The sequence below is a fragment of the Battus philenor genome, unplaced genomic scaffold, assembly GCF_028537555.1.
Source record: "Battus philenor isolate CCGP_79_NKW_IND1 unplaced genomic scaffold, ilBatPhil1.0.hap1 SCAF_4, whole genome shotgun sequence".
NCBI classification, from domain to species: domain Eukaryota; kingdom Metazoa; phylum Arthropoda; class Insecta; order Lepidoptera; family Papilionidae; genus Battus; species Battus philenor.
Genome location: NW_027181704.1, coordinates 7,865,468 through 7,889,146, shown reverse-complemented (window position 1 = coordinate 7,889,146; position 23,679 = coordinate 7,865,468). Strand labels below are relative to the sequence as shown.

Genomic DNA, 23,679 nt, shown 5'->3' with positions numbered 1-23,679 from the left:
TTGAAAGTACAAAATTATGCAAATTTACACGAATGCAAAGCCCAGACTATTGGTGATCAGTAGCCGTGGCCGATCGATTGGTTGAAAGTGTTTGTTGAGAGCGTTCCAATTCCATTTGCTGAGCGGTACTATTCGCCTGTTTCAACTTGACATAAAAATGACTTCATCATCAATACAAACGGCGTGTGAAAAACGTGGTGTGAGTTAGCACAACTAAAATCAGTATTTTTTTAAAGGAAATAAGGGATTTATTTTTATAAGGGAAAGCTTCGACGTATAGTTTAACACAATTATATATTAGATAAAAAGGTAGATAGGTCCTTCTCATGGAATCACAGTCATATAATCTTACCACAAGAAACACAACTTCGAATTATTGAGCCCGACAGTGTGTCCGCTAAATCAAAATAGACACAGGATAATAATATATTATCATCATAAAACAGACATGCAAAAGTTGCCGGTGATGAAAGTATGCAATTTAGTAATTGATAAATAATAGGCCGTATAGCATGTATTGCCAATAATTTATATTTACAAACCACAGTGACTGCTTAACATTATAAGTACTAAAAATAATTATAATAAGTATTGTCATAACGGTATTTATTCTTTCTGTAACCGTTGATTTTTGGATACATCAATTGGCAGCTAATGTCATATATATTAATTCTTTTAAAGGCTTTATATCCATAAGCAAGCACTCTATAGATAACATTATTTTTGAAATGCAACCAAAGATACTTTAAAAAAACATATAACCCTTACAAAAATTAACATAAAAATCTAAAATCATGATTTGACAAAAAAAGACTAAACAATTAAAGAAAGTTGTATAAATTAAAATAATTACATCGCTTATAAGGTATTTCCATTATATATTTATTTCGAATGCATAATGCCGAAAATATGACAATTGAATGACAAATTAAGGTCATACGCTAAGTTCAGCCTTAAAAATGATATCTGTTTCTATCCATGTCAGCTTCGTGTAATAAGAATTTTTTAGGGAGTCGTATTTTCGTATATAAAAAGAATTCTCTCACAAATCATTATGAAAAGTGTATAGATAGAAGGTGCTATTGTTGATAACAAAGTTATCCATCTAAACAACGTCAAAACTTATTGTTTACCAAAACAAAGTAAAATTTCACTATACTGTTTCCAATTAACGAATAGAATAGGTAATTCGAAAATTCCCCGATCTATTGTTAATACGCCACATGACACAATGTGACGTTTTCACGGCACTGAATAAACAAAGTTGACAGGGATTGTAGATAATTGACTTTCATGTCTCGGTCCCATTTCACCGAGGTAGGCAGATCATTACTGTGTCGTTGAATCATACAAACGTTCCATTCTACTGCTAACCTGGTCCTAATAATATGTTTAATGAATAATTACGACGCAATTTCCTTTCACAGGCTTTACTGCTATTGCTATTTTTAAAACATAAGCACAACCTATAAATGGCATTCGAAGTATTATTCCTAATAATTACTTTCGAACAACACATTGCCGCGAACGTAATATTTTAGTAGTACTGAACATTTCGACACTTGCAGCTCGTCGTAACTCAAATTACAGCATTTTTTTTTAAATAAATATTATTATAAAACGAAATTAACTGCTATTGCTATATTTTTAAATAGAACAATTTTTTTAAGATTAATGCAGTTCTGCTTCAGTATTTGTAAAGAATGATAAAGAATTTTTTACAAATGCTATGTAGATTTGCAAAATTACTGGTGGAAGCTATCGTTTAGCAATACGCTTTTAACATCTTTCAGATCGGCTTAGGGTAGAATCTGAGGTCATTCTTACAAAATTACGCGAACTTAACAAATGCGTCAATCACCCTCTTATCTACCACCAAAAAATTTCTTCGATACCTAAATCTTATATATGGTGACGGATAAAAAATGCTGTTCCCTTTCTTTCTCCCTCTCCACAGCCACGTTCCGCATAGCAAAGGTTTTGTAGAAAGTTACCATCAGAATTTTATCACTTTTCGTTCTATACATTGCCATAACAAAGGCAGCAATGAGGGTCATTTTCCATTTGTTGTTGAGAATTCCCCATTAATCTAATAGATAACCACGCGTTATTTATAATTTTGTTTGAAAGGTGTCCTAGCTAAAAATTGCTCTAATTAGAGGACACAAACAATTACGTTGAATATTTTTATTTTAGAATCCTAAATATTTATTGGATATGGCTTATTAGATACCATCAGATGAAAAGTTCATATCTGCCTACAGTTTCATTTTTTAATTAAGTATGTAATGTAACATTGCTATATTAGAAATCATTATAAAGGTGTGGTAAAGATTATCCAACATTTACAATTGTTATCCATTTTTATAAAGATCGTACAGCTCAGAGTTTATTGTAAGTGCAGCTGCAGTAGAATGCAACTAGCATCCGAGCTATTGATGCCTTTTTAATTTAAATTTTATCAGCACGATATTCGAGGGGGTATACACGTAAAAAATATATCTTTCCTGCTAACCGCATAAAAATTTATTCCTGGTTTTTAATAAAAATGACTTGTTGTATAAATTTAAATGTACTTAACTATGACTTATACAGAAAATAGTACTTACATAGCACCCACGTAAAGAGTATTTCTCTCTTCATTCATGTACATAGTGCGGTAGAAAAGATTGCCGCACGAAAACTCCCGTATATGATCTGCAAAGATAAGAGTTTTTCTTAATTTTTATTGGTATTAAAATTTTGTCTTGATTACTTATAAAAAAATATTTAATTTAACGTCCGCAAGCAATGGAGTTATTGCAATCAACGTATTCTTTATCCAAATTCTAATTCTGTTTCAAATACCTAAAATAACCTTATTAAGCAATGAACAAATATTTGTATCTCTGTTTTCTGTCAATATTTTTTTTCTAGTAAAAATTTACTATTACATAATTCTAGTAATAAGTCATATTAATTTTAATATGAAATGATTAAGCATTTATGTTAAGTTTAATGATTATCAAATTCAACGAAAGTAAAGTGAAATATTTTACTGTCCTTTGTATCAGTCTAACGATTGGTGTACCTAATGAAAAACACATTCTGAATAAAAAAGTAATATTTTTAAGTTAATTTTGAAGTAGTATATATAACCTGATTGTTATAAATCAAATAAAACTATCTATCTTATTCGAATAATATATTTTCATTAACGCGATTACCGGCCGTTGCAAATACATCATACATCATGCAAATTCATTAAACTAACAACCATTATTCTGACAAAAGTAAAACGCTATCTATCATTATTTAATTAATGAAGTAGTCTGTAAGTGTGTTAATATCTGATGATTTAATTATATTCGTTAATGAGTAGTTCATTACGTAGTCTTCATTTAAAGTTTCGAGGCATATCATTTATTTTCATTAAAGTTTCATATCATTTCCACATACGATTCTGTATCTTACTAAATATTAACTGTTTTGATATTTGATATACCTTGCGAGTATATTTAGTACCTAAATATGTTATTCTAAAACGCAAATACAATGCTATATATGTGATAAGTTATCAATCTTTTTACTATTCTCTCAAGCTGTGAACTTACTAGTAAAAAATAAACTACATTGAGTAAAAATGGTATATCAATTAAAACTTTTAATTTAACACTTTCAATTTACCCGTCCATGCGGAATAAAACACGAGAGATATTGTAACGAATAATATTATTAAAATTTTCTTGTATTAAAAATGTGCTCATAAAATCAAATGGGGAAAAATTTAAGGGTTTACATTTGTAAAACAGTATATATAATTTATGTTGTTTGTTTCTTGTTTTTTTACTCTTACAATAATAATTTACATTAACTTCTTTAAAATCTAGCGATTAGCCCATGGTTAGCCTCTTGGGCACCTTTGATTCGGAATGCAAAGCGCGTAACAAGTGGTACCAATACCCCCACAGGCGATACCTCGGCACCAAATCACTCCATGAAATATCAACCTAAACAAACTAAGAGTTCTAACCTAACGTAACAGTTCACCTTTTAGGCCGCCAAGCTCTTAGCTTTTTAAATAATGTAAAGGATCGAATCGATGTTCCATTAGAACCCTTCCAACTTAGTTATTGTATAAAAGTCTTGACTAAACACCGCGTTAAAACTTTTTGTTATGGAATAGCTTTATTTGCTCATTGGCGAAAACCATTTTCGGTACTTATCTATTAATCGAATGCAAGTAAAACATCTTTTACAATATGCATAAATTAAAAGTTGACATTGTTTTAACATTTGTTAAATGAAATATCTGACTTTCAATTATTAATTAGAACGTGTAAATTTGGGTAGTTTGGGTTTGTTGTAAGTTTGCTGTCAGCCCAAAGGTGCTCCTCATGGGTGTCCGGAAAATGGTATTTCTCTATCAGAAATGGAGCCTTCGAAGTCTCAGAAGTCTAGGATAGAGGTTCTAATCTCCCACTACCTTATAGCAGAACATTAAGAACTGTGAGAAGAATTAAAAAGTTCGCAGTAAAGATACCGAAGTCTCTCACACCGCGGAGAGGTACCAACCGTGGTGGTGGATAAGAATCCTACAACCCTGATATCACCCCAGCCGCAGGGAAACTTGAACATTCAGAAGATTTCAAAAATACAAGAAGGTTACTTTATTTAACGTTATTTGCGCCCGGCTAAATTTCTTTTTGTCAAATTGAATCAAATAATTTCGAAAATGGTATAAAAAGTAATATTTATTTATGCAACTTAAAGTTATTTTCATTATATACAAATGTTTAAACAGGACTTAAATTTAATTTAATATTACAAATCAAACATGAAAATGGTTAATTACAATAAATCATTTGTTGATAGTATTTCTTTGACTCAGTCATATGCTTCAACTAAACACAACGCAAAAATTTATTTGTTTTATGAATTAAATATACATTGCGTTCACGAAACGCCATAGATCCATTGCGGTTGATAAATATTTTCCACGAAAACAATCCGTAGCCGGTTGCAATTTCAGTCGGCAGGTAATTATGACGGTTGTTACGATACCCAGTGATTATTGGCAGGTGCAGCGGCAACGCGCACGCTACCTAACGTGACTCCCTCTTTTTCGTCCCACGTTTTTACAATCCTAATAACTTAAGCGTATTAGATTGGTTCAACTCATATTTTAAATTGGTTCAATTCTTTTAGAATTGAATATTTTTAGTGTCCTAGACGAGACTCCTTTTATTTTAAAATTAAAATTATCCTTTTTTAAACATCAATATTATCATTTCATTCATACGACTTACACCGATGAACGTAAGTCCCTTCCCTGTATATCCAATAGGAGGGGTGTTTTGACGACGTTAACGAGATCGTCTATCACCTCGAGGGCTGACGTCCTACGCTGCGATTTCCGGTTCATGGTCTTCACTCCAGAAACTTATGGCTCCAGCAGCCATCTTTTCTGCGTGCTATGTGATCTGCTATCTATTTTTAGGGTTTTCCTACTTCATACACATCATTTAATAAAAATGGCTTTAACATTTCAGTTTGCGTAACTTCAACAAAGTATATATTTTACAATTTTGTGGATCAACCCACATCATTTTATTACACGCATCTACATATTATTTATTCATAATATTACCATTACAAATTAATTTAGAACCTTTAAAAATTTTATTATTATGTAGGGGCTAGGAAAAGATACATCGCGACTTTTTTCTTAAAGATGCATATTTTTTTCTTAAAGATTTAATCTGAACAAATGCTGTGATTCATTTTTTCATTTCGGCTACAATGATATAGGCTACGGTTACTAAGATCTCTGATGAACAAAACAAAAAAAATACTACTCCCCTGTATGAAAATGTTATACAATTTAGTAATTATCAAAGGAAAATCAAACGTTGTGAATGATATCTTCAACGGCTTATAAAATAATTTAATTACGGATTTAATAAATTAGCATTAAGACATGTTTTTTTTTCTATTAAGTGATTAATAAGAAGATTAATGATAATTGTTACTAACTTTTCCTACAGATTTAAAATTAAATTATATTTGTTGTGGATGCTGTCATGTGATCAAACGCGTTTACATTTTGCAACAAAGTTCGACCGGCGGTTGAATACCACAGCGATTACAGCGTTAATGAAGTCATTGTTTGAATATCTAACGAACCGTGTACAGAGATTTATACGAAACACGAAGCACGTGCGTGTGTCACGCTCTCCTAATTATTAAATAGACGGTACAGACATTTCTTCTCCAAGATGAGCTAAATATTCTTATCCCATAACAAACCAGTTTACTGCCTTTGTTTATTTACATACCCCTTAAAAAGTCATTAGCACAATGAAAGGTAATCCATACAGAGTTAGTTAAGATACTAACCACCTATGAACTTAGTAGATTGTGAAATAATATTAGGCGCTTAATGAACAGAAGAAAAAACAGATAGCCACAGCCAAAAAAACGCTTACTAACAATCGAGGTTACTTCTACTTATGTGCTTACACCGTCCTATGGGCTTATATAATAACTATTTACGATGTTACTTACACTAAACGCTCAGGTAATGTTTCTTAATCATTACGTAACAAATTAAAGAATTTCACTAACAAAAACTTAAGTAAAATTCTATTATATTATAAATGATTTTACGTAATAAAGTTTGGAAATGAATTGCTTGCAAATAAAAAAAGTCGTCTAAAATTGTTTTGGGCTGTTCTCAGAACAAGACGCATTTAAAACCCTCGTAGTTTTAAGCCGATGGATGCCATTACAGGGGAACTCAATCTGATTCTAACTCCTTTCAAATTAGGCTCTTTTGGTATCCTTCTCGTGATGGGTACAAGTGGTACCTGTAAATGTAAAAAACCGCGTGTATCCGGCATCGTCTGATGACCTTAATAAATTAATATAAATTCATAGTTTCCCAAGATTCAAAAATATAAAACATTACAAATAAGTATTAATTAACAGCAGTAAAAATAACTTTGTAACGTTCTAACTGTAAATTTGGAATACATTTAAGTACTCCACTTAAATGGATACAAAGAATGGGGAAACTAATTAAAGCTTTTAAAGTCGGGCTCGAATAATTCTTTAAATATCTACATTGTTACACAGTTAATATCTCTATGCTCCATTGCGCTTAAACAGCGACGCGATGCATTTCTCTTATTACGCAATTCACTTACCAGCCTAAGAACCAAGAAGCGGCAAACATACTAATTATACAGAACATCTTTATATCTTATTTTACTATAAATAAAAAAAAAAACTTTCAAAGTACTGTTTATGGAATAGTTACTAATAAAAAATTCTAATCTTAATAGGATACTAACTATCCACACAGTTGTAGGGATCGTAACTTCCAATAAACTGCGTACAAATGCTTCTCGTTTGTCGGTATTTAAATTTAAAGAAGTAGAAATTTCACTTTAGCTTATCTAAAAAGTCTCCTCACACAATTTTACTAAAATTCCTTTCATATTTGTAAAAGCAACGAGACTTAGCATAACAAATATGCGACTGTCACAACTCTCATCGTTTCGGGTGTTATATATCCATAAATTTAAATAAATTTCTTACTTAAAGAAATTAAGTGCGTATTCACTGACATTTTATTTAATATTAGATACAGCTGCACGTAGCGTTACTTTTCATTATTATATATCTTTCACCATGTTCAGCTACAACTAACTATAAAAAAATAACGTCAACAAGTTTTAAACACTATATTAAATGTCTTGAACATAAAAATTATTTACACCTATCCGGGGGCCAAGCTCTTATTTATTATTATTTTACGTACTTCGGTAGGGAGCCATTTTTTCAAAATTTAAATTTTTACGCGAGCAACAATCGAATACATATTTAAGAGGTGTGCATAAACATATTAAAAAGTACAAAAAATGTATTTATTGGGTTCATAAATAAAAGTACATGATCATTAAATATAAAACTCCTTAATCGTACTTCTTTTCATATTGTTCATAATTTGTTGAAGAATTAGTGACAACACTTCATGAATTCGACAAATCATCTGCAAGGCGTCGGCCTACCCAAAAGATATGGGGGATATACCATAATCGACACGCTTGACAGGAAGTTTGGCGATCGTACTATGGTATTATGTTATGAAGAAGAAATTGCTTCTCATAATCTGGAAACTGTTTGTCAACAGTAGAAATGTTTTGTAATTATTCCACAAGTGAGAATACAATCGCAAGTCTCAGTCCTTTCCCGCTGGATTACCGTTGCTCGACTTTTTCGACATTTGACAAATAACAGAAACCAAAATAGTCCTTCAGAGAGCTGTATGTGGCTCGCAATCTAAAAGTTATCCCCTATGACATGCATATACATACTGCGTGCCATCACATTTGCACTTGCTTTTTAAGGACATACTTGTGCTATAATTGCCCTATTCTTTATTGTAAAAGCGATGTCATTACGACAAAATTAATGTTATTTAGTGATAAAAATTAATCAACCAACAATGTTCGCTATGTACCGCCAGTAAAGCGTACTAAGTGAAGCTATAACTATACTTAAAGCAAATTAATATCAACTAAATAAGCTGTTTTATAACGGCTGTAATATGTAAATTCATAATAACGACTCGTAGCATCGTGATGTTGGCACTGACGACCGCATTATGCAGATATCATCGCGCTGTTAAATATCGCAACAAGTAAAACGAAAGAGTTGAATATTCACACGGATGGGCAAAGAATGTCAGCTGCCTGCCCGTTTTGGTACAATTGCTATGAAATTTTACAAATGCATTTAAGATTCAAATGAAAATTTTAACGACTTTTTAAAACAGTTTTATTTATTATATTTTCTCATATTTGAGTCAATTTCCCTCTCATCCCTTATCAGAGTTTTATATGACAGAACGCTACAGGCTCTATCTTGAATTATCATAGGAACTGGGTCTTGGGTCTTTACATTATTTATTTCAGCTGATTGAAAGGATTGGAGTCATCGTCAAGCTCTGTAGTTTAGGATGACTATTTTGTCATACATATCTACACACTCGTGTCATTTTAAAATAGTCAATTAAATCTCTTTGTCAATAAGCAAAACTCCGTTATATGCAATCTTATTAGTATGTCACGGAAGTCGATAATAATTTATTTATATTTTTAAACACTTTTAATAAAACGTTTACAGTAACAGTGTCGAATCGCAAGTGAGTTCACTAGTTAAACTGGAATTGCTCCGAACATTCCGGCAAGACAATGCGACCGTTAGTTGACGTTATAAATACAATGCGCGCACATGCGGCAGATGTTTTTAAACCGAATCTCTACTTTCTTTTATTTACAAAATATTTACTTAGTTTAGTTTGAGCTCTCTATACCATTTTAAAATCGTTAACTAATTACGAACGAATAAATTCACGAATACATACATGTGTTAATTAGAACAGTGTTTTCTACCGATTTGTTAAGTTTTTAACATCAATTAAAGATCACAGAACTTTTATTAACTATCATTAAAAAAGATACAAAACAACTTACTTAACATTTCTTAAAGCGAATTAAGTAACAAAAACACTGAGCTCCTCCAATTTTATTTATACAATACCGATCAGAAAAGTATACGGACGTTTAAAAATACTAGTGAAAAATTCGCCAACGTTAACTTTAAGAATTTAATAGAATATTTCAAACTGCAGTGCATTTCTAACACTAAATTATATCCAAAATAGTCTCGCCTTTGTGAAATAATTTCGATAGTGCGGTCAGTTTCCAGTTTTCGCTTACATAGTGCGAGATCCGTTTGTTGATACCGCAATGGTCCTCCCGTAAATCTGTCGGAGCCGCGACCACCTCCATACAGATGCGGTACCACTTTACAGATACGAGTCGCTTCCTTTTTTTAATCACTTCAGTTTCCACATTGATTTATTGCAACCGCATACGTAGCATACTTTTTTCGTTCCACTCTAGTATTTGTAACAACAAACCAAATTGAAATTTTATTTCTTGCTTTTTTGTGCTATAATTTTTTACATATTTATAAAATCGACTGTTAGCTTACTTTTGTAATAGCATATTTATTGTTCTTACACAAGTTAATTTATATCAAATGTTTTAAAATATCTTCAGATTCCATTTTTTTTTCGTAATGTGGCAAAATGATCTTGACTTTCACATGATAAAAAGTACAGCGTCACACTAGCCAAATAATTTAATGTGATATAAGATAAAGACAGAATATTAAAAAGTTGAGCCCGTTATAAAGTTGACTATTCAAAATGATTTAAAAAAAATACATGTTCTATTTACATCAACAAATATCTTTTATTTTTTTTAAAAAAACGAAGGCATTCTGTCAATTTAAAAAAAATATCGTCATGGTGTCCTCCAAATTTTCGAGAAAATTCTTCCAAACGACTTTGAAGGATTTCGAAAACAGGCCTGCAAGCTTGATTATTACTTCTTACTTTAATTCAGCAAGTGTTACCTGAGAGTTACTTTGCTCTTGAGACGTCCTTATAAAAAATTACATGGCAACGAGTTAGGACTTAGTGCTGACCTCTATTTGCTACGACTTTTCTTGGGAAAATTAAGAACATCTTCACTGGCATTAGATGTGTGACAAGTGGCCAAGTGGGACTTGGCCACTTGTCACACATTCGGAACTAATCATAGACTTGTACTCGTTAAGCTGTACTTTACTGTACTCGTTTAGCTTTAGTTATAAGAAGTTATTTTAAACACAAAAGTAAAGTTTATTATGGCGCACTCGCATCGCACTCGCAGCGCATATTTAAATATAGGTTTATATAACTAATCTGCGTTCGCATATTGTACTTGTCAATGTCATAATAATATTAGTGACATTAAAATAAGTTTGTGCAACATAGTGAAGTGCACTTAATCTATTAAGAACATGTCAGTGCCTTTCAACTAATAGAATTTTTAATCAAGTTGCTTGCGGCGGCGCCGCGACACGGGTACGCCAGATTAATGTAATTGGACGAAGCCGTCACAAAGGCAAATTGTAATCCCCCTCTTTCATTATACTATATGCTCGTAATACTCAGACAATGTGTGGTATTTTTTATTTTATTTTGCACGGTGAAAGGCGTAAGATAAATAGAGGAGTGCCAAAAAAACGTTAACGTTAATTTTCCCGTTGTCATAATTGACTCGATTTTCGGTGTTGATATCCATTGGGTTGGTACTTGAAAGCGTCGACTACCATTGTGGTATATTATTCAGCACCGCCCCTCAAATCGAGCGACTGCGGCACAGTCGTTAGGAGAGCTCGAAGTGTCGGGACAATTAAGTTGAAGCGGCGATTGTGAGCGCTGCCAAAGCGGATGTAGGTCAGCGGGTTCAGAGTGGACTGTCACTACTGAGGTGTTGGAAGATTCGGTAACCGTTCCTCCGCAGACCCGCTCAATCAACCAATGTTATTTGTTAATAAATCAACATTTAGTTAATCTACACGAATTCATTACTTTATTTTGTATTTTTGGTCATTACAAATATTTATATAACTAAGGGGGACAAGTATATGGATTTATCGATTCACACATTTTATATAAATAACGAAAACTAAATGAAATTTGCTTGATTTGTCTTTGACCGGTTCATAACTGAGATGTATGTACCTTTACCTTATTATTTCATTTATATACTTCTATTTATACGACATTACTTGCCTATGTTTCAACAAATAAATTATTATGTTTATACACCGCCAAGCTATAATAAATGTAGCGTATCCATTAATTCAAACCATCTCCCTTCACACAAACATACGGTCAAAGGGCTCGCGGATTTCTAATCCTAAATTTTATATTTCTCCCACTACTAGTTCTGGTAGTTCTCATGCTCCACTTAAATGTAATGAGGCGCAGTATCTGCGTGTTTCAAGTACAAGATTTCTTTGTCCTTTCGAGCGATGTTGGGGAGGAAGGGGCAGTCCTCGTTGAGTAGCTATTACCGTAGTTTCTGTTGCTACCGTAGCTCTTGGTGTTGAATTTCCCTTCTTTCTTTTGTTTCTTCTGGCATCTCTCTTGTTTAAGATTGTCTAGTGCGGTGACTCGTGTTGGTGGCCTTCCTGTTCTTGTTTTAGATGGATTAACTGTACTGTAATTTGGCGCTGTGACGACCACTAGTTTGTTAAGGTCACAACCTTCTTACTTCGGCATCTTCGAAATATTTTCTTGACGACTCTCCAAAAAAATTCTATATTGAGGGTTTCAAATCGCTATAGATATCGATATTTTTCTAATATAGCTCCGCGTCAGTCGCTTTCCAGACAAAGCGATTATCCATGACTTACAAGCGATTCCAGTATGTTCTTGTTGCCGTGGACGAAACCAACTCTCGCTTAAGCCATTATTGGCCTTTCTCAAGACTCATACAATAATAATTTGTGTGTCAACGAGAGTTTACTGGACCATCATATTAGCGGGTGTAGTCTACCCGATATGTACTCGGCCTTGTTTCTCACGTTCTCAAAATGCGACATGAAGTCAAAATTGACCCTGAGGTACTTGACTGACTTCTTACATGAGATTTGTTGGCTGAAGGCAGTGATGTGGTTTAGCTTCCTTTGCTCCGGTAGTAGCTTCAATCCAGACTTATTTTTTCTAGTGAAGTCCCTCCAGAATTATATGGTTTCGTTTTTGTCCGGGTCGATGTCAATTCTCCACTTCCAGAATCATTCACGGATAGACTTGCAGATCTCAGAGGATGTCGCTAATGTATAGCGAGAATAGTAGCGGGGAAAGGCAGGAATCTTACGGTAAATCAGTCCCCTGGAGCAGCAGACGTCCTCGATACGATACCAGAAGATGCGGTTCTCCAAGAAGGCTCGAATGATGTGGACTATCCTGTCGGGCAATTTGAGTTCGAAGAGCTTGTATATTAAGTCCATGTGCCAGACTTTGTCGGACACCTTACATTATCTATACCGAAAAAGAACGTACAAATGCCAATCGAAATTCTTCTTATCGTGAAACCTGAGAGAATGTCATGTGTTAGACTGTGTCCTTGATGGACTTAAATGGTTCGGTCTGAATCCAAATTGCTCGTCCGGGATATTGCCATCACAGAACACAAAGTTCTACAGCCGAGACAAGACTATTCTACTAGTTCCACCTCAGCAGGCTGCCCGGGCCAAATTTATAACGTTTTACACGCCTGCTGCTTTTTCCAGAAGAGTGGAAATAAGCGGAAGTCATCGGCATTCCTAAATCGGCTGCTATCCAGCTTCCACGCATCAGGCCGCTGGGGCATGAAGATTCTGAAAAAAGTGTGGAGACCGTGGACAGGCAATTGCAGCGTAGGACACCAACCCACAAAGAGAAGAGACAACTTTATTGAGGTCGTTGGAAGACTCTGGGTGCGGGCTTCCAACCAGTACTGTCGTAAGTCTCTGGAGGAGGCTTTTGTCCAGCAGTGGACGTCGTATTGATGATGACGGTCAATCTAATTCTTAATAATAACAATAACATACTTTACTTATCTTAATTTGAAGACTTAATTGAAATGATTTCATTATTTTTATTAATTAAATAATCCTATTGTCACAATACGTATGAAATGGTTAATATCCATATAACAAGGAAAAGTAATAATGGATCGACTTCACAAGAGCCTCAAGAACAATCAGAAATCTTATTATCTTATACGAGTAAATTATCTATTAAAATATTCAACAGTCTATTTAGAAGAAAGTCGCAGGGTTGGCTGACAGGAACCCAAAAGCTCATTTCACGGCACTCGCACTCATATTTTACACTTCAAAGTATCTTAACTTATAAGTAGATATACAACCCTGCTTCTGCTTTATAATTTAAAACGCTTTTATTTCAAGGAGATAAAGTACAATTCTCTACGATAGAAAATTGTAGTAGTATTTTAATATGAGAGCTAGTTTCGCCATAATGTATGCCCGCACGTTACTTGGTACAAGAGAAAAATGAATGAAAATCCTTATTTAACATAACAACAGCTAGCTATACCCAGCATATGATTTGGCACTACAGAAAATGTTTTTAGTGTGATACAACAGATTAATATTTGACTTGCAGGGAGATTTTTACATATTTGCTGCGGAGTAAGTTGTCTATTTGTTTTTTAACATAATGATGAACTTTATTATTTAAATAATAGTGACGTTACTGCAGCACAAAATATTGCAGTGCCATTGACATCGTTGTCAACGAGGCACTCACTCTTCGTTACATCGTGCCGCTAGATTTATTAACAATTGTTTCCATGCTCGTCACGAGGTTTGTTTAAATTGAAGGCTTGACCTTTGGCTAACTTAATTATAAAAATGTGTGAAATATGCATCTTACAACTACAACGCGTTTACTCAAATGGCAACAGTATCGTTTTCTTCCATATTTCCGATGCTATATAACATTATATTTCGTGTGATAACATTTGTAACGTTGAATATTCTACGATCTAGTAATATATAACATACAACGAGCAAATAGGAAACACAACGATCATTTTTGATTTAATAAAACAAGCCATAAAACTTCCCATTATTCTTCTCCTATCCATCATGTATATGACTGCTGCTACATAGTGACAGTGGGCAGCCACGTAGCATGCAAAACAGTTGGCCTATGGGGCTTTAAGATTCTGAAGTGAGACCAAGGACCGGCGAGCACAGCGTGGACAGACGATGCTTCATAGAGGTCGCTTCCAAATGGCCATATTAGAAATCTATAGGGTTTACACACTTCTACGACTGAAAAAATGATGAAGGATAAATAGAAAAATTGCATGCCTTGCATCATCGCTCTACGGTGCGTCCGCATAAGCAACGTAGAGCGTACCGCTTTCCCATTCCGGTGAAATAAATAATATGGCATTTGGGCTCTAGATTTTATACCTAATGATGCTATAAACGCCAACGGGAAAAAGCGTTCAATTTTTTTATTTCAGTTCCAAACCGGTATACCAAATATCTAGTAGCGATTGTTCTTGATGCTAAAATTAATGCTAATTTAAAAGCAAAGTATAGAGCATAGTTTTCGTATTTATTGCAGTGCACCTGTGTTGTAAAAAGTTGTTCCCATATTAAAAAAATTTAACATTTTAAATATTTCACAAAAATTTTAAAGTTTATCTTTTGTTCATGATTAAAATTTTAATAACTGCTCCATTTTAACGCAACACGTTGTTTTTTTTTTATAAATTGTTGCCTATTGTCTCCTCCCTACAATACACTAGCCAAAAACAAACAATTAAAATTGACATGGTTTTAAGTTTAATATTTTATGATATTCATGACCTTGAACGGTTAGATAATTTGTTTCATTTTTTATTTATTTAGAGAATAACAAAACATATAACTTTTATTAGTTAAAATAACTTACAAACACATTTCACACAGATTTCTTAATTTATAAAATCACTGAAATCAAAGTGGCATGGCGCGATACATAAGTTAGAACGTTCTTAAAAATTGCTTAAAATATTAATAATATAACTATTTATTTTTAATTTATTTATATAATTATTTTTTAGTATTTATAACATTTTTTCAACGAGGATGAAATTACGTGAAAAATATCAATACAGTCAGTACCCAGTTCTACTTTTGGAAAAAGAACAATCTAAATATATTATATATTTTGCCATAGTTGGTTATAACGGTACCAAGATGAAACAAAAACTTCTAATTACTTTTAAACGGCACCAACTGAAACTTAATTTGATTAAAAAAATAAGGGGTCAAAGTCTACTTGATTTATTTTATATCGACAAAAGCTACTTTCTGAGAGTCTGATGTTTAATCAATAAAGAATTTTTCATTTGAATGTGCTTCTCTTTCCTAATATGTATTACGTCCAATCAAGTGAAATAAATTTAATTTATAAGTAATTTTTTGAGAGAATTATAACAAAGGATAGTTAGAATTGCCTAGTTTTAAGCTAATTACAGCGAATTTAATTATGATCCCTAGTATGTCGTAGGTAAATATAACGGTGTACATGCGGGTGGCGCGACGTCTGCGGTACTCGTGGGCAGCCGAGCGTGATTCAGATAGCCCCGAGCTGTGTCACCGCGCACAACCGTCGCTCCCCAAATAATAATTCCGCATACATTACCTGCCAGGACCGCCGAAAGCGAAGTAGTGTTCACGCGGGCACTGCGGTGTGCGCTATTCAATTGTTATGAACGCCGCTCTGAGTGATATACGGTCAACTAACACAGGTTCCGCTATGGAAATCTACCCACACATATCACTTTGTATTAAAGTTTAAAATAGCTTAGACGATCTGGAGTCTCTGTAAAACTTTACAAATTTGGTAATCACTAAGTACCAATTAAATACTTCACAATAACTACACCTGACTAAAATCCAAACGAAGGAAGGCTTTCACTGACATTTGGAATCTTGTATACGCTTGTTAACACTTATGGTTTGGTCGTAATTTATCTCTCACTACCTTATACAGGCGTCCCATGGATGCCTTTTCGACCGTATACGTATTGTAATTTATTAAAACACAATTTTTTTTCTAGTTTTATTTTGTAATAACATAGAAAATAAAAGTAATAAAGTAAGTAAAAATAACTTAAAAGGTAAAATTACACATCACTGAAAACCTAATAAAATAAAGTTAAGAAATGTAATAATCTTATAGCAATTAATTCATAAAAGAATTGCAAAATATAACACGATGAGGACATCAAAAATTTAAATAAGCTAAAAAAGATAAGAAGTAAAAGAAATAAAAAGATTGCATTGGTAATAGCAGAAACGTAGTAATAATATCGTAACTACTTGCGCCGTTCTGCGACGGCCTGGTACAACATTGCCTAATTAGCCGTCTCTTTAAAGCTATCCATGCCTTTCCCGCAGACATTTCCACTGGGAACTACTTTCATAGTTGCTAAAAATCGAGTAAAAATTGTTAACATTCTTATTCTGTAATTAAAATATATAATACACACATTTTAATTTTATTCCTGTTACTCGATATGGATCGATGCATAAGAGAAAAAAGTAATTCATCGTTTCTAGATTTAAAGATTATCATTTAAAGATACAGATATTGAAATTGAAAACGTTTCAAAGTTGTGGCGAAAGCACTTATGTAGTATGCACCATGTTCCTAAGAAACACCAAAGTTTTTTGTTATAAGAATATATAAACAAGATTAAAAATATAGTCAGTCATGACTGTTCATCAGTTATTAAACAAATTTAAATTACTTCTAAAGCGGGATAAACATTTCTCCCGTAATTATCTTAACATTATGTACTACCGGATACTCAAGAAATTGATTTATTTTACTTCAGCCAATTACATTATTTTAAATGGCTAACTTCGTTATTGTTTCGTATAAATAACGTTTGACACATATTATTGATATAAAAAATACCTTATTCACCCACTAAAGTAAAAAGTTGAATAACTTAACACTTAGAAAAGTCTTAAACGTGTTGAGTATTTCAGATGTACACTTTCTATACTTCAAATATCTAAGACCTTGGCTATATTTATGTTTAAAAAAAACACAAAACATTGCTTCTCGTTTTCTTTAACGCAACTCTGGAACTACTTCTACAATGAAAACCTGCAGTAAGATTATTTTTAAATAACTGGTGCGTAACCATTATCTTACAGTTAATATTGTGTAATATATATGTACAATAACGGATACATTTTTAAGTTTATTTACGTTACTTACGTTACTTTCTTGGCATCTGTCGCAAAATTCTTATTATGACAGGAGAAGCAAAAAATGCTCAATAGCTTTAAACCCACCTGTCATTACTTTTAATATAGGTAAAGTGGTAAATAAATAATTTAAAAAGTGCCAGTGTTTTTAGTCTCATCGAAAACGAGGCACGATCGTATATCACATTAGACGCTAACCCCCGATCATACTAGATAAGAGCGATGTTAGAGTTTCTGCCGCCCCTTTTTCTCCCAGTACTAATATTTTCCGAAGGAGCAGTTTTTCAGTTTCATTATCACCCTTCTTACATGATGACTTGTAGGCGACATATTTGAATGGCGGATGGTTAGAGCGGCTCTTTCGGAAAGGGCTCAAAGCCCCTTGGCTCCTTGTGCCTTGTCAATTGATGGAACGTCCTTGTAAGAAGAGACTTTAAAGCTCGGCGGTCTACCCATCTGGTAAAAGGGTAGTTGCTTACCCTTCCGTCCCACAGAATCTACATATAACGCAGCAGTGAGAATCCAGTCCAAAAACAATAATATAATGAATAATGTAAAATGCGCTCTTAACTTAATATTTAAATTCATAGGTAATTATCACACAAGACAGATCCAATGAAGATTTGTCACTGGCGGATCAAAATAAAAAAAATATAACGTTTCCTTTAAATAAATGGAACTTTTATTTAAAATCAATTATTAAAAGCCTATACAGAAGACTGGACTTATTAACAAAAAAATTGTCGTGTAAAATTTTTCACTAACAGAATCGTATTTATTCCGTTTGTATATTACTGACAAAGCTCAACAAGCCTCGGCGGATCAATTTATTTTACTACGAGTCCTGTCTATAAAAGACGGTAAACTGACAAATTCTCTTGAGGGTAGATTTAATGATTGATGAAGTTTTACATAAATATGACAGAAGATATTTGAATTTCAAACTAGTTTCGTTATTTGTCTTGTTTTATTTTTCTTTTAAATTTTAATCCAACATCGTATACAAATTACATTGTATTCGGTCTATGAAAACAAATGATAGTAAATGAGAAAGCTGTGGTCACATTACCTGCTGTAATAAGCTCGTAAAAATGTACAGAACCGTTTTTAGTCAACTCCAAATATTAATGCCTCTGCCAGTGTGGTTAAACTGAGTGACAACAATAGGTAATATTTGGGGAAATGTAACCGGCAGGCCACATAAGATAAAAGAAAAAATTATAAATACGGCCATGAAAAGCCAGATGTTGTAAGTACAAGATGTTATGGAACATGCGCATTACACAAATTACCTCAATAAGCACGCATGATGGAGGACGGTGTGCCCGCGAAATGGTAAAATTCCATCTACGGTGAATGCGCTACAGAATACAAAATTCACATGTACTCCAATTATAGGAAAACGATTTGATACGAATATTCTTGGCAGACTTGCAAATTTTGTGCGGAATCGGCAAGATATGTTTATTTTGTTGCGATCCCGGGATGGGCCCACTATGAGTCGTGACTTTCATACCGGCCGGTCGGGAAGTTGGAAAAAATCATAAATAACCAATTCACGAGAATATAATTGATTACCCAAGAATACAAAAACACTGTGTTTATTAACTTACACATAGAACTGATACCCTTAAGAAAATCTGTTAAGTAATAGCTGACCTAATATAGACGTATATTTTCAAAATGTGCCAATATATTTTTATTACTTAAAATGATTTCAACTTGTGAAAATAGATTAAATTTTACATTTTGGGATTTTATTTATTTTTTATTAATAAATATCGTCTTTTACGACCATGTTCAAATAAAAACATAAAATGGTAACCTTTTGGTAACCATTGAGATGTAATCCATAAATATTACGGATTTAAATAGATATAAACAAACATGTAGCGAAAATCTTGAAATATTCATACATGTACGTACAGACAATCTTTGCAAAGAAACGTATCCTTTAACTTTAAATGGGCACTCCGAGTATGACACTTTTTGTACACTATTTTCACACTTAGTTCATTGACAGATTTTGTTTTTCAAAAAGTATTAACACAGAAATTCCCTAATTTTTGTATATACATAGAAGAAAAAATGCAAAGCAAATTATTTTTTAATTATTTACAAAAATAAATTTTAACTTTCCTAACGTACGTAACTTTCTTATATTTTGTTTAAATTCACTTACCTAACTATTATTAAGTTAACCTTTTTGTGGTGTAGCTAACAACAAACAAATAACGTGATGAGTACGTCGGCTGTAACAAAACAAATAGATATGGTGAGTTGTTCCAACGTTAGAGTTATAAAATTGTTCACGCTGTCAGCCCTTGTGCGTATTGCCGGCGAGAATATCTTATTGTGGGTAACCCAGCTCTCATAAACTTTGCTGCGATGGATGTCACGTGCACGAAACACGTACGGCGCGCTTCTGCCCGTCTGCCCAAAAACGAGTTGTAATTTTAATTAAAATACCATAACTTTCCTGCCCCAACGAGTTTGTTATTGCTGAGAAATATTCGAGCCATGAAAAGTTAGGTTATACTGTAATTCATTCAGCTTTCAAGAATTATTGCTTTTTACTGTTGAATTTGACAGATATTTTAACAAATTTGTAATGACTATTCATCTCTAACCAACACACTATTTTATTTTAAATACAGAATATTTTTTTTAATCTTTCACGGAATAATATTTACTATTTCATATTATTTAATATTATACGACAAAAAAGTGAACACACAAAGACATGGTTTTTATCGCCAAATTGCCATTAATATCTGTGAATCACGATATAATAAAAAATAGGCTAAATATTCTACAAATTTGGAGTGTTACTGAAGATAAAAAAAAATAATGTGAAAAATACATATTAACTCTTTCTTCAAAATAATAAACTAAAAAATAAACGTAAGTGCTAAAACTATTACTGGTCGGCTACTAGCATTTCAAGTAAACTTAAGATGGCAAAGATATAGAGCAAACAGCTATATTCCCACGCCGACGGCGACGGCGGGAAAGACGCCTCTTTGCCGTCACGTTTCAAGCCTTTAATTATCCAGCTCACAGTTTACTTTTATCTAAAGACTTAAAAATCGGACGACTTTGTACTTCCAAGAGTTTATTTGCTGGTAAATAATAATTTATAACCTTGTTGATGCAATCATTTTACGTAAACATTAATATTAAAGCCGATTTAATATGGGGGTTTGCTTAAAATCTTCAACTACTAGCACCACATTACACTGAGGTTAAAAATCTAGGGAAGCTTATAGGTGTTGACAGTTGACTGACGCAATTGTAAAAGCGTTACACGTTACCATGCATGACTTCTAAAACTTCTGAATACATGAAGGCGTGAAGAAAAATAGTAGCGGTTATCGAAACGATTGACCGTGTCCCTCAGCCATGATGAAATGACTAAGAAGAAAACCATTATATCAATCGTGTACAAATTATGCAAAGCTAAGTGGTGGAGGATTGACATTCGTAGACGAACAAAAGTAAACGACATATCCCAGTGAATTAACAAGTTAAGTAGCAGCGGGCAGGCTACGAAGCGCACAAGAAAGATAGCTGTTGGGGCATTATGGTTCTGGAATGACAACCACGGACCAGCAAGCGCTACGTAGAAAATCCACCCACAAGAAGGACAGAAAAGTTTATTAAGATCGTTGAAAGACGCAGGAGACAAACCACTTACGACCCATTTTATTGAGACCTGCGTCCAAACGTGGACGTTCTACGGCCGAAATGATAATGACGATGAAGTAGTTATTTTTTTAAACATTAGATAAACAATTATGTTATCTACATAAATTGCGAGTACAGAAAATAAACTTGTCTTTTTATCTCTTAAAGTATTAGCCCACTTAAACAAGTCCGTAACAAAGGTAACTTGGAGCAGGGTTACGGGAAGGAGTGTCCGACAGCAAGAGCCGGGAGCTGGGAGCTTGGGAGCTAGCAGTATTGCGGACTCCGGGCACGTCCGAGATCCGACACTTGGCACGGCTCACAACCCCGCACTCCGCCACGCTTTTGCCATAATAGAAGTTTTAAGTTTTAATTACGCTTCTGCAAACTTACAGACATTGTAAAATCTTAATTTGAAGAAAATCCTTGACATTTAAATAGATAGGCAAATGTCTCCGCAATTGTAAAAGTTATTAAACATTTAATTAAAATTCTTATTTCTATTACTCCTCCTCAGATTTTTTCATGAAAAATTACAGGTTTATTAAATAGTTGTGTAAATAAAAACTACAATATACAGTTTGACTGATTGAAGGTGTAAAATCTTAGTGGAATGTATTTATAGCTCGTATGTCAGCAAAAAACTTTAAAGCGCTGAATATCTGTTATAATGCGTCAGGCCAATAACTTCTGGCAGCGCAAAGGCATGGCAGTCTGCAGGGACAGATACTAAGCATAAGTTATTTTAATACGTCATAATTCACCTTTTCTTACTATATTGTCACAACATTATTTGAGTTATCTAAAAACATTGATTTTTGGATAGGATGTCTCATATAGTAATTGAAAGCTAACAAGCTTTTACATCTTTAACTAATCACTTTGAATATTTGTTCAATCTTAATTACGCATATTTATTGAAATTGAAACGTACAATTCACTTTTTTATTATGAAACTGTATTTTTAACTATTGCACCATATCAACTGTATTACAGCGCGTCGGAGGAGCAATTTAAAGTTAATAGATGTTTATTTTTATTACTTTTTTAAATTGAGATGTAAAACAGTAAGCCCATCCTGATACAAGTGTCATGTATGTTACCTTTTATCAACTAATGTTTTAAACTTTATGCTCTTATTTAAAACTATAATTTACCTATACTCTTTTCTACAACTTACTTTAACCTTCTTGAGTAAGAACTTATTTTTTATTACATAAAAATAGCATAAACATTTTTTTATTTATTTTTTCTTTCGAAGCTTATTAAAGAGTTGTAATTATTTTTGCCATAACATGAAAGTATCGAGTAAATAATTATGTGAAGGAACCTATTAAATCAAATAATCAATGTTTCTCCGAGTGAAACGCAATCATAGCGGAGCAATGAGAACAAAACTGCCAAATATAAATAAAAGAGCGTCGAAGTCCAAGTCGAGCAATTCCTGCAGCGATAAAACGGAAAAGGAGCGATATTTAAATTGAATACGCCGTAAATAAATGCTAAATGAGACAAAGGACTGTGCGAGAATTTGCAATCTAAACAGGAATAAAAGGAGTAATGTATCTTTAATGAAAATGGCTACGAGATGGCGGTTGCCGGCGCCGCACCGTCCGACGGCCGCATTCTATCATTCGTACTTCCTTTTTACGTATTAGATCTAAATAGTTCAATTACTAATTTTTCGTCTGTACATTGCAATTACATTTTCTTTTTTACTGACTTAAATAAGTTTACCATGATCCTTACAAGAAAGCTCAAGGCCCTTCGCTCGATCGAATCGGAAATGACGAGATCCGCAGAAAAACCAAAGTCACTAACGTAGCTCGAATAATTGCTAGTCTGAAAAATAGTAGGCGAAGCAACCTCGTGCAAACGATGTCCATCAAGGCCGAAAAGATTTCAAGTGGCGACCACGAACTGACTGACGTTGCATGGGTCCTATCAGGTGGAGTAACGACTCATTGAAAGGCGCGGGAACTCCGTTGATACGGGCAGCGCCAACGACTAACAGTGGGCGTTTATCGGTTGCTAAGATGACAGGATTGTGATGTACTTCTAAATTATTTAACTTTAACCCTTTATTTTTGGTACAATATATTTTATTTCTTTATAATAATTTTTATTTGAACCTTGGATCGTACAAACACATGTGGTGTGGTCTAATATCCTTTTGGGTCTTGAGTGTATACTACACTTACGTTTTCCTATTCAGGTTTAATTAACCAAAAATATCTCAATCTTATGCTGCCCTAAAAGGTACCCTAAAAAGTCATGTTAATTGTTTCCGATTTCTTTGTGCATGTATATTAC

General features: G+C 33.4%; 1 protein-coding gene across 1 annotated transcript in view; it reads right to left on the bottom strand.

The window, feature by feature from the left end:
- LOC137928622 (semaphorin-2A-like) overlaps positions 1 to 23,679 on the bottom strand; it is a 61,339-nt gene that overhangs the window by 11,579 nt on the left and 26,081 nt on the right. Inside the window, exon 2 of the mRNA XM_068771527.1 lies at positions 2,610 to 2,697. Within this exon, the coding sequence (XP_068627628.1) occupies positions 2,610 to 2,697 (88 nt within the window). The remainder of the gene's footprint in view (positions 1 to 2,609; positions 2,698 to 23,679) is intronic.